The sequence below is a fragment of the Gobio gobio genome (assembly GCF_949357685.1).
Source record: "Gobio gobio genome assembly, chromosome: 18".
Lineage (NCBI taxonomy): Eukaryota > Metazoa > Chordata > Actinopteri > Cypriniformes > Gobionidae > Gobio > Gobio gobio.
Window position 1 is genome coordinate 32,357,969 of NC_137111.1, and position 17,900 is coordinate 32,375,868.

The window sequence follows — 17,900 nt, forward strand, 5'->3', positions numbered from 1 at the left end:
CAACGGAGTAAGTGACATGTGTTGAGCAACACATAGTTGTCAACAGAATTCAACTGCACCCACGCTGGAAGAAGTAAAAGAATATATTTGCCATTGTTTTAAAAAGAATTTAAGGATACACAGAGTACTTACCAACATGATCATCATTTTTGAGAGAAATAGTAAAAGTGAATATATATACGAACAAGTTCTCCGTTTAGTAAACTAATTCAACCCAAGCGCTCTTTGGTGACGTGGATGATTTGTTACTGTTGATCATCTTTCCATCATCGTATAAAGCCCGCCCTGACAATTTGATTGGTCCGAACAGCTCTGGTTTGAGCATAGTTGCTCCACAACGGATCAAGTCCAGACCGAACTTCCCGACCTCAAATGTTGTGGACGGGGCTAAGTTCGGCTGGCATCCAGGCTAAATATACACTGCTGCGTCACCTCTTTTCTCACAGGGTCTGAAACGGCTCGATAAAGGATTCGGTCTCTCTAAACCCCACCTTTCCGAGAGCCTATTCTGATTGGTCAAATGGCTCAGTCTGTTGTCTTTGGTCTACAGCGCGTGTCAGAAAACAAAACACCCATATCTGAATTTCAGCTCCGGAGGCTTCCTCAGTGCTTGTATACACAGTGATACAAACTGTAACGATGGCGTCAGTTTTACCGAATCAAATCAAGCCTCATCCTTTGGAAGTGCATGTATGTGGATTTGCTATCGCAGTGCAGAAAATTCCTTCTTCCTGACATCACACAAACCATAAGGTGTGTTTGACATTGGCTACTGCTGGATGTAACTAATCGGTGAGAGTTGCCGTGTGCAGGTGGGGAGGAGCTAAAAACAGAGACGTGAAGTCGGACACTTTCTGCTTCCCGTAGTGGTGCTGCTCGCGCTGTGTTTGAATACTTTACCACAGCTCAAGTGAAATAAATGCAATCTTTTGTCAAATACGCAGATGTTTCATAGCCATTTTCATTCAATACTTTATGTACTGCTTAATACAGCGTCTGTACAAGAATAAAGTTCAACACAAGCCTATACTGTCAATGAAGTGGAGTTTACGTTTTTTATCAGTTTTATTTTGATAAACATGACACAATTTAGCATTGCGATTACATGAAAAGAGGTTTTACTGTTGTAAAAAAAAAAGATTTGTGGGCATTAGAGGAAATGAAGGTTTTAGAATAAACACGAAACACACATGATCGTTGTTATGTGGTGAATCCGACCAATCGTGGAACAGCTGTGCTATCATCATATGGTCATGCAGTCGCTCTGGAGAAGCCGGCTGGAGAATGCACCAGCCGGCTGCTCTCGAATCGCTTTATCTGTACTTTGATGGCATACGTCACAGTACAGTGACGTGACGTCTGCGCTGTCTCAAGTCGGACAAAATTTCTAACCGGCATGCACTGCTTCAAGTCAGCCGTCGATCAGTCTGCGCAGCGCTGCATGAAGTCATGCAAGCCCAAACTCTTCTAGATTTAGCTATACAACTACGGTGTTTGAGGGTGGGCCAAGCAGACGTTATTCACAGGCAGCAAATTTGATACAAACCTAAGTAGGTTTGTGCATGAATTAATGACGACTCGATTCTGGCAGTTCTTTTGGGAAACAATAACTCAATGTAGCGTGCACTTTGATCTTTGAAACTTTGCAGACCGTTTACATTCACAAACAGCTATATTACACACTACCTGAAAAAGCTTAACAGTGGCACTCTAAAAATAACTACTGAGATTCTTTCCAAATCAGTACATGCAATCATAAACGTCTGATATGAATTTGAACTCAAATATAACTTTGGAAATGTGGAAGTAAGCGAATATTCTATACAGTTTTTCTTTCTATATCATGAAAGCATTTTGCTTTTTAATTCGCGTGATACTACTTTTGATGCTACCTGAAATATTGAGAGGCTGGTATTTACCTCTGCTGTGCTGCAGCAAGACGATTGTTGGGTTCACACTGCTGGTGGGGGGATATGAAGAGGACACTTTGGCTGATGAGGTAATAGCACTCGGTTGATCAAGACAGGACGTGAGCTGAGACTGACTCTCACTTACAGGTGAGTCTACCTGAGGAGGACACAAAAAAGCACTGACTCTGGTGTCACATATTGGTCGGGAAATACAGACAACTTTGAATTTCTCAGAAATTTGCATGGAATTTGCATTCACAAAACATCTCTCTCAAGCAATGGATTGTTGCAAAGATTCCTCTGCAATGTTGCTGAAGACAATGACAATAACATAGAACAGCACTTTTTTGGGTACTTCTAATTATTGTAAGTGTCACCTGTCTTGATGAGTTCATCTAAACCAGGAGTATTCAACCTATACTTTATAACAACTTGTATTAAGAATATTTATACAATGCTTGCAGTGTTTTAGCATTTAGGTTCAAGTGTTAAAATAATAATACTGGTTGCACTTTATTTTACAGTACATGCACTTACATGTACTTACAGTGTACTTACCTAAGAAAGTACTGGGTTATATAATATAACTACATGGGTTAATGTTAGGTTTAGGAGTAGGTTCAGGGCTAGTACCTAGATATTGCAATTACTATAATAAGTACATAGTATGCTATGCACAAATGGAACAGGACTGTAAAATAAAGTGCTACCAAAATACGTTGTGCATTTGTCAGCTTAAACTTATTTTTAAGTTTAAGTTTTTCATCTAATATTTCAATTTCAGCTTAACAAAAACATTTGTAATAGTTTTAGTTAACAATACAAAACTGGCTCAACAAATAATTTGTTAAAAAGTAGTGGTAACACTTTAGAATAATGGTCATTAGTTAACATTAGTTAACTACATTAGTTAACATTAACAAAGATTAATAAACGCTTTATAAGTGCAGTTCATTATTAGTTCATGTTAATTTCAACATTTACTAATGCCTTATTAAAATCTTGTTAACATTAGTTAATGCACTGTGAACTAACATGAACAAACCATGAACAGCTATATTTATATTAACTCACGTTAACAAAGATGAACAAATACAGTAACAAATGTACTGCTCATGGTTAGTTCATATTAGTTAATACATAAACTAATGTTAACTAATGACCATTATTCTAAAGTAGTTAATAATTAGAAATGCCATTCATTTTTACAGTATCTTCTCCACTGACGCCCTAGAGTACCTTCATGGAATCCTAGTTGAAAACCTTGGATCTATACTATTACCGAAGATAGTGTAAATGTAAAACAGATCTACAAATCTCATCTTGTTAGTGAAATACTGATAACATTTCAGTCGTTGCACTCATTTAAGAGTGAAGTGTAGGAAACTTTCCTCACTGTTGTCTCCAGAGATCTTGAGATTGAGCTGTTTAATTAGCACTGATATAAATATCTAAATGGTATTTTTGCACACACAAAAAAAAACAGAGCATTGCTAAAAAGTAATGAGCTTCAGACATGGTGACTCACCTTTGTTGGTGTCTCATTGACTTGAGTTGAATTTAAATTAGCTCCGGTGTTGTTTACACTTCTCTCAGCCAGACTTGTTTCTGTGGCATCTCCATTGACCGCACCAAGCCATCCACCTGCAACAAATCCAAACAGTTTGAATTCTCAAAGGATCAGGGAATCTCTAAGGCACTAAAAAGGCATAAACATAAAAACAGAACTGCCTCCATTTGGCAGCGAACCTGTTTGTTTCCAGCGCTAACCACAATTTATGCCACAACAGATTCCTTAATCCTCCATTAACCGAATCACCAGCCAGAATCTGTCAGAACTGAACCCCACAGAAAGACTTCATCCACAGAGATGCTAATTTATGACTGGAAAAAAACCATTCTCTGAACTTTGTCATGAGAACAAGGAGACCATTGAACCCACTGTAAGAAGTGTTTGTTCCAATGGCCTTTTTATTCAGGCACAACAATAAATAAGGCATTGCTCCCAAACGCTGGCAGTTAGCCAGGATAGTTCCAACATGGAGATGGTGAAAACGTCCACGCTGAAGGTCTCCGTTTCCAGAGCTCAAAGTGGGTGTGAACAAAAGACGCCTTTGATTATCCCCTGTAAGTATGAGCATTCACTGAAAGTTATTTGAGCAATGAGGTTGACTGTCAGACAATGATGTATATATTCCTCACCAAAACTATTTTTTTTTTGCTTATGATTTACTAGCAACTAACCACATCATGCACATTGACTGTCAAAATAATATGTGAAGAGGAAACTCAAGAAAGCTCCATTCCTGTAATCAGAGATCTTACCCCTTAATGATCGCTCAGAGAGAGAAAAAAAAACACTTTTAGTGTACATTAGCTACACATATCATAAGTAACATTATTTCAGCACACAACAATTAGTCTGGCACTGTACTGCTTGGTGCAATATATTCAGAGCACTCTCCACTTGACACATCCTGCATTTCCAACTCACTTTTGGCAGAGTTCATGGATAGCTCTTGGCCCGTGCCGTCCTCATCATCGATGTGCACTAGCGTGGCCCTCAAAGTAACAGCACCCTTGCCCTTGCAGACACGGGTAGGGTCCAATTCTGCAAAAACAGAGCCGTAAAATTTATTTTATCTTTTCAAATCACTAAATAAAGTGTACATGATGCCAGCAACCATATTCGTTTTATACTATTCATAACGTTAGACCCCCAAATCCTAAAATGTCGGTCTTACCAGTAGGCATGAGATCAGGTGAACTCTTCATGATCCTCAATGGTGTTACTCGCACAGCAGATACAGTGCGCCGACAGGGTGGATGTGCTTCAAGACACATATAACCATAAGTTGTAAAGCAGTAAAGGAAACTAAATAGAACTATTATTGCATTATTTGCATATATCATTGTTTTTCAATCGTCTGTGACATTTTGGGTCATGCCGTACCTGATAAGAACAACTGCATTCATTTTAGGAGTTATTGTTAGACACTGGGAACAACAGCACTAATAATGGTCACATAGTGACCCGAGGGCTTTTTAAGTTCTAGGAAGATTTGAATCACAGTGTTCTCTGCTGGCTGGCACAAATATCAAGAAAAGATGGATGAACGGAAGGAAATAAGAGGGCCTGGCAGTAATACTGATTCAACAATGACTCAAGCCAGAGAGGAAGACAGAGGGAGTCTGTTTGTGATTGCTTACTCATGAGCCTCAAGACATTAGACTGCTATTATTCCTTGCTACTGACTTTTATGTAGTACTTACTAGTGTTTTGATAAGACTATGTCTTTTGATAGGCTTAAACAATATCATATAGTGCATTCTAGGAGACAGTGTGCACAGATTTCAAACTGGCATGCTGAGAAAACAGGTGTTTAAAGTGTCTTTTGCGGTTTCATTATAATTTCCGTTGTTGTCTATATCTGTGTTGCAACCGTAAGTTTCATTCATACCCATAACTGTAAATAAAGGCTAGCCAGGCCGGTGTAACCTCAAGAAACTTGTAAGATTGGAGATACTGAAAGTGTGGCATGCTTACCAGGGCCTGCATCAAATTTCCCTGTGCCCTCTGCTGGAGAGCCCTGCAAATGAAAAATGGGTGGAAGGAGAGATGAAGGGAGATGCTCACACAGGGAACAATGTTGCTTAGCATGTCATTAGGAAAGAGAACAAAGAATATTGCGTGATTGGCAATTAAGATTTCAACAACTCAACGACAAGAACACATGCTGGTCTCTATGATATGTTCCTTAGCATGTTTACAACTGTTCTTTAAATTACAAAAAAGCTGGCGCAAAATGTAGGGGATAGTTGCAGCTAAAGTCTATAGCAAATCAGTACCAGATAATTCAACTTAAATAGTTTAATAATAAAGCCTATATCTGAATAAATCATACCACCCAACCCTAGTCATCAACATTAAAAGAAAAAGAACACTGGCCTATTAGTTTATTTGCTTGCTTGGCTTGGCTTTGGTATAAGTATATTTAGGCCTGATCTCATATTTAGGATCTGACAAAGATCTGTGGAATTTCGACTGGAACAATGTTACAAACAATCCTTCTAATATGGTAAGTGTGAGGGTGCTGATGCATGAGGAGACTGATTATCCCTCTAACTAATGTGTCACACCTTGGCTGTGGTTCACACTGAAACAAGATACAAAGTGACCTGTTGCAGAACATTGGCTGAGTAAGAAAATATGGGTCAATGAAAATGTATATGTTTCAGTAGCTGCCAATGGATATCTCCCTTGAACAGATGTTTCTGCCCAGTACTAAGTAAGTCTGCCAAATAACTAATTTGACACTGATTAGTATTTTAGATGCTAATTGCTGTTTGCCAAATGAGGGAATATAAAACAGAGCTTTATTTAGAGATACAAAATAGCATCAAATTCCTGGATGATTGCAGATATTTCTGTTGCATTTCTAATGGATCTCAATGTAAACATTAACCATCTGTCTCTATGCGATGGCTCCTATCTCGTTGACTTATTATAGCCTACAGTTACGGTCTATAGAAATCAAAAGCAGCTAATTAGCTAGCTAATTAAACTTCGAAAATGTAACAGAGCCGATATCTGAATTATGTCTGAAACATACAGAAATGTATAAACAATAAAAGCATTGGATTTATCCCCTTGAAAATGGATACCCTCTTAAATTTAGAAGACTTGTGCAGTTGTGTAACAGCAATTTTGTAATTCAATAATACACAAATATGCTGTTTATAGTAAATATTTATATCGCATACTGAATCAGATAAGTGGGAAAAATTTTCCATTGTAAAATTAAAACAGGTCCAGGAATAACAGCTGCATCAATCCATCAGTCAAGAGTCACACGGTTTAAGGATCGCTCCACATGTAGTCTGTGTTGAAGAAATGCTACTAATCCTGATTTAGCTTGAGCTTTGAGGCGTTTTAGTAACTAAATGCAAAGCCAAATTAGTGAATAAACATGTAAACATTTATTTCTGCATATAAATCGTATTAATATCATACCGACTCACATTTTGCAGCTTACCTGTGAAGACCTTCAGCTGAGTTTAACTTGGTTTAAAGGAGGGTGTCCTTTTAAATGTCTTTTGTTGTGGCCTATCATACAAATCCAGACTATCATCTCCTGTTCTCTTCAAAGAACTGAACCTTAACCATGCTTTACCTCTTTCAACTACCAAGATGGACTTGTCAGCACCTGCCACCTGGGAATGTGGCACCCACTTAGCATTGTGATGAACGAATTACAGCATCCTGCTTTCCATCCACCTCTCCATCCCTGTCTGGCATGACAAGCACCTCATGAGGCTATAAACTATATAAAGATAACAGACCAAATATGCTATAAATCTGGATGTTGTCATACAAATATGACAGACTATTGACTGTGGTTTATTTTAAGAAGTATCAGAATAGGGCATGAGCTGCCGTATGGGTTGGACCAGACACAACTTTCTCACAGTAAACAGTGTGATCATGGTCAAGGGCATGAACACTGACAGTTCAGACCAGGGTATAATTAGAGACACGTATGATGATTGCAGTCTCCATTATGTTAAAAAATAAAATAGTTATAACAGCAATTCAAAAATATTTAAATGGCATGCTAGAAATGTCCAAAGAAATAACCACAAACTTTTAAATTTAATCAAAATTCAGCCTCAAATTCAAGAACAAGAATTCATCATAATCTTTAATCAGCTGTAATTGTATAATTTTGTACAGCAGTTTTGTGTTCGAACAGGCAAATCGTGTGAACAGACAAATTGCTGGAAACTTGTTGCATTGTGCCTGGTAACTGCTGCACTCTCACCGGGCAAAGCTGTCAGACATGGGTCCAAATCTTTGCTTCAGAATCAAAACACTGGCTCAAACCTCATCAAGGCTATAACTCTCAGGTCCACAACTTTGGCTCATGGCCACTGGTGAGAAAAGGGGCCTCCAGCAGGGGCACTTGGTAGCTCAATAAATCAATTCCTCCACGGAGTCTCTTGCATTTCTCAACAATATAGCTCACTGAAAGCCCAATACAAAACATTTGTTTCATTTAAAAATAAAAATAAAACTTTTTTGACAAAAATAAAATTCCTTCTTTACGGTGTGCACTGTAAAAAAAAACATTCATAATCTTAACAGTAAAAGATGCTAAGGTATAAACCTCTTAATTGGTTAATGGTCACTTCCCTTACTGCTGCTTACAATGAAAAACTGTAATAGATCTAATGGGACCTTTCATTGAATTTTACAGTACAATTAAATACTGTTAAAAATATAGCTGTAAAAGTGTAAATTACCTTATAATTTACAGTGAAAAGCCATAAATTGACATCCACAGAATTCCCTGTGTGACACTTAACATTTGATGGATTTTCATTTAAGCAATGTTTCTTCATTTTCTTTGTTATCAGGGTTTTATGCTACATCTTATCATCTGGCAACCACAGCTTCTGTTTATAGTATAAAATGATTAACTAAAGTCCCTCATGCTGTCAACACACATTTTGTGAGTTTTATATGATCTTTAACACACTGTAATTTAATATATATTATATTTTTTTTATATATTATATATATTATCTTTTTTTTTTCTTTTTTTTTTCTAACTGACCAAACCCTTGCATTTTGTTTTGTAATGCATGTAGGTTGATTCAGCAATTTTAAATGATATATTATTAAATATAACATTACATTTACATGTTACATATATATTGTATATTTTAATATATAATAATATGACAAAACACAATGATACAAATATGTATATATGTAAATATGTATAATATGTATCAATAATACAAATATAACTCTAAAACTTCTATTCAGTGTAGAAAACATGAAAGAATTGTTCCCTTTGGTACACTGTAAAAAAAATTCAGGTCTCCAATTGAAAATTTTCTAGTGACCAATCACATCTACATTTTTCAGTTGGCCAAATTGAATTTCTGTGAATTGATGCAATTGAATTCAATTAAAATTCAAGAAATTAAATTTGGCCAACTAAAGAATTTAGAAGTGATCGGTCACTACACAATTTTCAATTGGAGACCTGATTTTTTTTTACAGTGTAGGCATTGTTCCACTGTTTTCTCCAAAATTTTCTGCATGTCAGTAATGCTGCTAGAGGCATTTTATTTAAGAACTTGGAAAAAACTGATCTTGGCTACTCTGGATTTTGATGGCAGAACTATTGGCACAAAAAAGACATTTCAAATAAAATCTGAGAACTCTCCAACCATCAGAATATCCAGAAAAGTTTAATAAGTCACAGCGTTAGATTCTAAAGCGCAGCTGAAGGTCATCATGCACATCCTTTCCAGCTTTCCATTCCATTATGCCAGCCCCATTAAAATAATAAAGGGAGTGACACAAGAAAAAGTACCACGATATTCCACCCAAGAATCTCTGGGGATTGCCTCATTCTATTTCCATGACAGCTTTTAAAGAGTGCAGCTTTAATACACAAAGGAGATCTACAAGGGGCCTGCTGTAGCCGGAGCGAGGGGGCCGGAGGGGACGGGGGCCGTTACATAACACAGTTTGACTTCTGCTTTGTCAACAAATGGCAGAGGGGGGCAGAGAGAGAGAGTGAAGCTCACCAGGACCACAGCAAACAGCTCCAAACATGGCTCGAGAGTAGCGATGTAGAAGAACAACCGTGGGTGTTTAATAGAAAATACCCCATCAGTGGTATCGTAAACATCTTCAGCAGACACACTGGACGGAGGCCTAGACTGTCTTACTCTCAACACATTTAAACAACGACATCATAAAAGGAAATGTATGCAACTATGGTATTTGCCTAAGCCACCATTTATCTATATGTCTTTTTTTTTCAGAGCATGACATCACTAGCTATTTCCATCCAAAGTTGGGAATTTAACTTTTGCACAAAATTGGAATATTGCATAAAACATTTGCAAATAAAGCAGTTTCCATCCCATGCATGTGGATTCCTGGGAAATTGGCGCAGAATATCTGTAATAAAAATGGAAGTTGCTGCAATCGGGGAAGCTCTTTTATCCTACATCATAAATTACTTTAGTCTCAGACCGCACAGACAAAATACAATAAGCACTGTCATATTATTTTGTGTTCAGAGGCCTGCATTTTTACAATTTATGCGCATCTTGGCGTTTCCATCCAGCGTTTTCTTTTTTGTGATATCCCAAAAATAGCTGGATGGAAACAGCAACTGTCAGACAAACCTCTCAGTTATATTCTTGAACAATGTGAAAGATGCCAAACAACTGAAAAGAGAATACAAACAGGGAAATAATAACTCCCAAACAAAACAAATACGGTGTAGAAAAGGGGGGTTTGTGCATGATTCACTGTAAAATAATGCTAAAAATAGCCAAAGCTCACTCACATCTTTTAGGAACACAAGTAATGCACCTCAAATCATCTTTTCAATTGTGAAATACTTTTAATTTCGAAGGTGGACCAGACATAGCTAACGCATTTCAAATAAGCTACATATACAAACAAGTTTTGTGGTCTACTCCCATTTGCCATTTTCCCAGCGTGCACAGGAGTATGAATAATTATAGTTGCCTTGTTTGACCATTTGCCAGTTTTATTTATGTCAATTCTGTTCCTATATTATTAGTAACTTGAAGCATCAGAAGTTTGTTCCTCTTTTAAATGATCAGTTAGTCGATTATTTGTGTGTAATGAGTAAATAGTTTTTTCCCTCTCAAAAGTGTTTATACATTTTCGTGAGATTTTGTTACAAAGTTTAAGACAACAAGCACTCTGCTCTCCATGACGTGCATTAATTGGTCAATAAAAGAGACACAAATAATTTTAAAAAAGGCAAATAAGGAAAAACTTTACTTATTTATAATTGATTTTTAATCTTGCATGCTCTATAGTTGAATTTTCTTATATATGTAATTTATATTATACGGTTATATCAAGTGATAAACACTACCATTTAAAAGTTTGGGATCAGTAAATATTTAAAAGAAATACTTAAATTTAACAAGGATGCATTAAATTGATGAAAAGCGACAATTAAGTCTTACATTGTTAAAAAAATTAATTATTTAAAATAAATTATGTTCTTTTTAAATTTCCATTTACCAAAAATTGTATCACAGATTTCAAAAAAATATTAAGCAGCACAACTGGCTTCAACATTGATAATAATAATAATAATAATAATAATAATAATAATAATAATAATAATAATAATAATAATAATAATAATAATAATAATAATAATAATAATAATAATAATAATTAGTTAATTATTAGAAATAAATAATTATAAGTAAATTAATTTAACTAAATTAAAACTCACTAAAAAGCAAACTGCAGCATTCATTTAAGCACCTCAACTGAAATCTAAAAATATAATATATATGAACAAATCATTTAATACATATTCTATGACATCATTTTGGTAACACTTTACAATAAGGTTCATTAGTTAACATTAGTTAACTGCAGTAGTTAACATGAACAAATAATGAACTGCACTTATAAAGCATTTATTAATCTTTGTTAATGTTCATTTCAACATTTACTAATACATTATTAAAATCTTGTTAACATTAGTTAATGCACTGTGAACTAACATGAACAAACCATGAACAGCTGTATTTTTATTAACTAACGTTAACAAATATTAACAAATACAGTAACAGAAGTTTTGCTCATGGTTAGTTCATGTTAGTTAATTCATTAACTGATGTTAACAAATGAAACCTTATTGTAAAGTGTTAACACTATTGTATTGCTAATAAGATTAATAATATATCAGTATAATTTTTATAATACTAAATAGTTTGTATTCTCCTTGATTAACACTGATTAACTGTTCCTCAGTAGACTACCAATTACTAATATTACAACCACAACTGCCTAGCTTTATTACTAATTCAACATTTCCATATCACTTCCGAGCACTTATAACACACTATTAGCATGGCAACTGAGAGCTATCTACAAACATACCATTAAAAACAGAGATCACGCCGTCTAAAATAGACTGACACTTAAAAAAACCATCTGATATTACGTCACGGAATACAGAAGCCTATTATGCTGGAAGATGTTCTAGTGCACAGCTGTGTATAGATGAGTCAAAGTCTCCTGGCCTGGCCCTCACAGGCCCCGGCATTTGCTGACCAGGACAACAGGCGGCCACAGAGGGAGGGGCACACGGTGCATACACAGCATCAACCGCAGCTCAAGCCAGAAAAAAAGGCTTTGTGCGCAGCATGGATGTTCTAGAAGGACAGATGGGGCAACGATAATGAGTTTCACACTTGGGATTCAAAGCAGTGCGTAATGGGGTGGCTTTTGATATCAAATGACCAACAAAGCTCATAAGGCATGAGGGATTTATTTTGTAGGTAATAAAAATAAAAATGGACCAGACTGAGATTTGGGATACTGAATTTTGGCGCCTAAGTGAACAGCTCAGGATGTGACATTTAGGGGGGCAATGACATATAAGTGCATTCTTATATCTAATAAGCTAAGCTTTTACAGTTGTATCACCCTGACATTTTTTACTTTATGCACACAAGAAAAAAAATGATATCGCGAAATTAAAAACGTGGGCTGTGTCTGAAATCACATACTCTTGCTAAAAAAGTATGTTGAACGTAATAATGGATATAATCTGGACGTACTACATTCGCCATGTTGTCATTATCATGTGACCTACCAGCTTCAATTGCATCACTTCACTGCCATTCGCAAATCTTCTCCCATGGCCTCATGGGATAGTAAAGTGTCCATCATATGCACACTTCAGAATCTAGCTGATAGTAATAGTTCATCCGGGTATATTTTGCCAACTCTTTTATGAGTATTGTCAATTTGGACATGCTTCTTTTTTCACATACTGTTTTTTCCCCATGCGATTTCGGATGCATCAAAGAAGAGGATCACTTGTATTTTTATGGGTTTTTCAATTAATCAACATGACAAAAAAGCAAAAAGTGTCATTGTCGCTTAAATGTATGTACAGTAGCAGTAACCATTAGTTGCTTTATTTTATGCACAGAGTGAACAATGCAAAATGCTTATACAGTGTTAACATTAAGGAACTTTCTGCACTATTTACAACAGAAACTGCGTAGGAGACTGACACAGGCTAGAACTAAATTGTTGAATAAAGTTGTTATTTTTCCTTGTTTTTGCGCACAATAAGTATTCTCGTCGCTTCATAAAATGCTGTCTATGGAGGGGCCTGAGAGCTCTTGGATTTCATCAAAAATATCTTACTTTGTGTTCCAGGGCATTATCCATTTTTCTACATTGTTTTTCTACCGTGAAGATATTTAGCACTATGGAAATCTCACTGGCCAACAACTCGTCAATATTATTCCAACCAAGAGAGATTTTAGGCATCCCACTTGCAATGCAGACAGAGACAACTGTTTCAGACCTCTCAGTTATGTGGCTGGTGCCTGATAATTTTGTCAGGGGATGTAGACTATTCAACCACACCTAAAAACAGCTCTATGATAATCCAGACATTTCAAGTGCTTCCCTAATGATGGAGCACCCCAAATCTCAGTGTTGAGCAACACCACCAGACACAGCCTTTATAAAGCAAGCCAAGCCATGCACATTCACACACACGCTTGGATTTCACACTCTCTTGAGAGGTGAACAGTTCGCAGCGATCTGAAAAAAACTATATAATTACATTATCTGAAGGTCCACCATGTTCCAGGTATGTGTTACATGGCAAATAAATTAAACGCATTACGTTTAAGCTCTGACATATCATTGTCACATTCTCTCTAAATATGATATGCATTCAAACTCTCATCGTACAAACATCATCCCAACACTGACCTTAAGCCAGCTGGTCTACAATCTGTCAAAGCAGCAAGAGGTGAAAAGAAAAATCTGTCAGCACAACACAATCTGAAGCAGAGACGGTCTGTTCAACTTCTTGTTTGCAATAGCGTGCTGCTTTGTGCACAGACCTTGAAATTTGTAGCGCTAACAAAACATACAGACTGGCACACACTTTAAGTGCCACTCAAAGCCACTCTGCAGTCAATGGGGTAGAAGGAAAGTATGGGGTAAGATGAAGGTTGCTAAGCAACATGGCGAAACATTGAAACAGTTTGGATGGGAATGGATGCTATGTGTCATCTGTTGAAGACGCCTCAATCATTGTCAATCATAACCACAAACATGCAGATATTCACACCAACGGCACAATTGCAAGTGTAATATTGCTTTTATACAACAGTTAAATTAAAAATATGTTAATATTTACCTACGTTTTAGATAACGTCCACATCAAGCAAAAAACTAGTGTTTCGTTCTAGGATGAATACGTTTTTTTAACAAATCGGCTGAGTGAATGATTCAATGACTCAGCGTTTTCGAACAATTCGAAGTCACTTGTCGTCACCTACTGACAGAACAATATAACTTGCAGAAAGAATTACTTGACTTACCAAATAAACATTTAATTTTCACAATTTTAAATAATTTTCTTGTAAAACTTAAAAGGAGGTAACATAACTTTCATTAATAAATCATTATGTAATGCTTAATGGATCATTGGTTAATATATATTCAAATAGAAATATAAAAATGCGCTTGTTAATGTTTACTAAAACATAGTAAGGTACTAAATGTACTAAAAAGTACTAAATGTAATAGTAAACATTTATTAACATTTACAAATGATGAATAGTTTTAACTTTAGATACTTTGGGTACTGCAAAAACATGAACAAATAGTTAATAAATGAATTCTAAAGATGTGTAAATATTAGAAGTCTGCATACACACCTCAACTAACGAAGAGTAAATGAAGACCTTTACAGACTGGTTTTGAGTTAATGAATAATATGTTAACATGAATAGAGAGTGAAGAGCTTAAAATTACTAATTATTAAACAATTTTAGGTAATATTAGGGCTGGGCAATAAAACGATAACGATATGTATAGCGATAGACACTTAATCGATATCAGTAAAAAATGAGTTCGATGAAAAAAAAAATTCTTCATCGGAAGAAACCAGAGGTTGCGAAGCAAGTTTGGTTGCATGAACAAAGGCACTCACTCTGTGGTAACCTAGCAACGTAAGGAGTGACCATAGACTGTAAAAAAATATGGACGTAGTGTCCGTGACGTCACCCATAGGATTCTAAAAGAGCTGTTTTGAAGCGCAAAGTAGGGACGAGCTGGCCGCTGCCATCTTGTCAGCGCGTCACTTGCGGATAATAGAAAATGGGCAAAGAGGCGGGACGTGGATGGAGCTGAGGTGACGCGATGAACAGACAGCAGATAAATCGCTATCCACCTGTCACTCAAAGTGGCCACGCCCTTAATTATGCAGGACTTTAAAGTTTTATATAATGTAAATTAATGATTTATAAAAAAATTCACCCCCCTCACAATTGTCATGAAGGGCAAAATTAGCCGTATAGACCAAAAACACAATTTGTACCAGGCTGTAAACGTGTTTTTCTGCTGTAAAGTTGGGCATTTTAACATGGGGCTCAATGAGATTCTGCTCCCTTCTGGAGCCTGTCCCTAGCGGCCAGTCAAGGAATTGCAGTTTAAGTCACTTCTGTATTGGATTCAAGAGAAACTGTGGGAGGTTGCCGCTAACAGCCAATAATGTAACAGTATCATGTTTTGTTGCGCCATATCGTTGTCTCATGTTGGATTCTTCAGTAACAGAACCGGTGTGGAGTGATAAGTGGAAAATGAGTGCCACAGCGAGCGAGGAAATTGTTGATAAATCAAGAAAACAAGTCAGCTCGTTATTTTATTTACATTAAACAATGATCTGTTAACCATTATATCATGTTTAATACGTTTATTTAAACGTTATCAAGCATTTTATCTCATAGCTATTTGAATATATTAACTAGTGATCTGAGCATTATATAATGTTTGTTGATTTATTAATTATTCTTTTAAAGCTGCAGTCCGTAACTTTTTGCGCTCTAGCGGTTAATAAACAGAACTGCATGCGTCTTGCAAAAGAATATTGCAGCCGGAGCTACTTCTCTCTGTTTATGTCTATGGCGAGTCATGCAGGGACTGTGCTCCTCCACGGCGGTTCCTACCAGTCTGGCCTGAAATAGTCCCAATATAAACACTTATCATAAGTGTACCATAATGATTCAGGGTAAGACAAAAACACGGTTTGGAAAATGGATTCATGTTGTACATTCTCATTATATAATTTTTGTAAATCTTGAACACAAAAAAAAAGTTACGGACAGCAGCTTAAATCATTGTTAATCATCTGTCAAATTCACTTGTATTTTTGCATGATCACTCTAAAAAAGGCTGGGTTAAAAACAACCCAAGTTGGGTTGAAAATGGATAAACCCAGCAATTGGGTTGTTTTAACCCAGTAAATGGGTAGTTTTAACCCAGCGGTGGGGTTAAATGTTTGCTTGAAACAACCCAATCGCTGGGTTAAAACAACCCAAATGCTGGGTTAAAACAACTCACTTGCTGGGTTTGTCCATTTCCAACCCAACTTGGGCTGTTTTTAACCCAGCACTTTTTAGAGTGTATAAATTTAAAGTTTAATTACATTTGTAAGCATTACATTAAATTATGATATATTAATCATTATGTAATGATTAGTTCATTAGAAAACAATAACAGGCTCATATTTCTAGCTTTGTGAATATAATGATCTGTTAAGCATAATTTTTGTCAATGATTTATTACTTAAAGTTATTATAAAATTTTAACATGCAATTAAGGCTGTATCTACATGCGAAATGCGAACAGTGAAAAGTCCCAGCACTGTTGGACTATATCAATGCTTCTGAAATGCTGCTCAACCAATCAAGTTTAAGGGCTGGATGAATTATTGTATAATGCAGAATAGATGCTCTGTTTTTAATGGTAACTCAATAAAAAAGCTTTATCTATTACTGGACACTGAATATGAATATGTGTTGAAGTAGTTGTAAATGTATACCAGTTGTAAAATAGAACCAAATATCACAGAGCTCAAATCTACATACACTTGCTAAGAATTTTTACAGCCAATTAACTTCATCTGTCTCTGACAAAGACAACATAACACATGACTTCATAATGGCCAACGTACTTATAACCACTTGTTTAAAAAAATAGGGGATACTATTAATATGATAATCCCATCAATCCTATGGATGTGACTCGGGGGCTCAGTGAATGAATGGGAAGCCTGCGATTTTAATCCCACTCAGAGCACTTCCTCTCTCCCCTACCAGAGCACAATGCTTCATTCCATCGGCTGTCATACGCCTCTCTCTGAGCTGTTTGTATCCAATTTGAGTGATTTGCAAAATTAAAAACGTGCCTAAAAGCATAATGAGAAAAATAAAGCCTTAATTTTGGGTTACCAAGTGTTTGAAACAGCAGTGAAATGTGAAGTGGTAGCAAATGACACTGAGAAATGGAATAATGGCATGTTATTAGCAGTCAAAGCATGTCTGGGCGTAATTGCAGCGCTACAAAAAGGCATTGACTAACGTGCAAAAAAAACTAACTTTTATGCCATTATCAGTGCTTACAGAGCTGTTTAAAAAAAATCCTGAGGTATCATGGCTTATAAATCTATTCTGAAATATGTATAACGTAACAACCTGATGATCCTATATAAGATCAGCCATGTCAAAAGTATTATAGTTTGTCTATTCATTTGTCAATTCAAATGAGAACTAATTTAAACAGTGTTTCACGACCAATCTTTTTGGTGCCTGTTCACCACACTACACAGTAACATGATTCTACAAAGCTTATCAAATATTAAGCACCCAACACAAATTATTCATTATCTTTGTAAGGAGACGGCTTCCAAAGACGCTGGCAGGAACTTCACCCAAATGTTACAGTCTCTCACCTGCTTAAGATTTTAATGTTGTTCACTTCCTCTTTGCTGAAATACTATATACCTCCAGTGCCAGAATACAATGATAACATCATGTATGTCTGGCACAAGTGTTGAGCTAAAACATCTATATACACAGATA

At 36.1% G+C, this 17,900-nt stretch overlaps 1 protein-coding gene across 7 annotated transcripts in view; it reads right to left on the reverse strand.

Annotated features, from left to right (window-relative positions):
* sorbs1 (sorbin and SH3 domain containing 1) overlaps nucleotides 1-17,900 on the reverse strand; it is a 61,190-nt gene that overhangs the window by 41,316 nt on the left and 1,974 nt on the right. For 3 of the 7 annotated variants that reach the window (XM_079843447.1, XM_079843444.1, XM_079843448.1), the window contains exons 2-6: nucleotides 5,458-5,500; nucleotides 4,655-4,741; nucleotides 4,405-4,521; nucleotides 3,439-3,554; nucleotides 1,920-2,067 (exon numbers count right to left, since the gene is read on the reverse strand). In XM_079843447.1, coding sequence (XP_079699573.1) covers nucleotides 1,920-2,067; nucleotides 3,439-3,554; nucleotides 4,405-4,521; nucleotides 4,655-4,685 — 412 coding nt within the window. In that variant the 5' untranslated portion in view covers nucleotides 4,686-4,741; nucleotides 5,458-5,500. Of the gene's footprint in view, nucleotides 1-1,919; nucleotides 2,068-3,438; nucleotides 3,555-4,404; nucleotides 4,522-4,654; nucleotides 4,742-5,457; nucleotides 5,501-6,932; nucleotides 7,205-17,900 lie in introns of those variants that run through there. The other 4 variants (XM_079843445.1, XM_079843442.1, XM_079843446.1 and 1 more) reach the window with 2 other exon arrangements.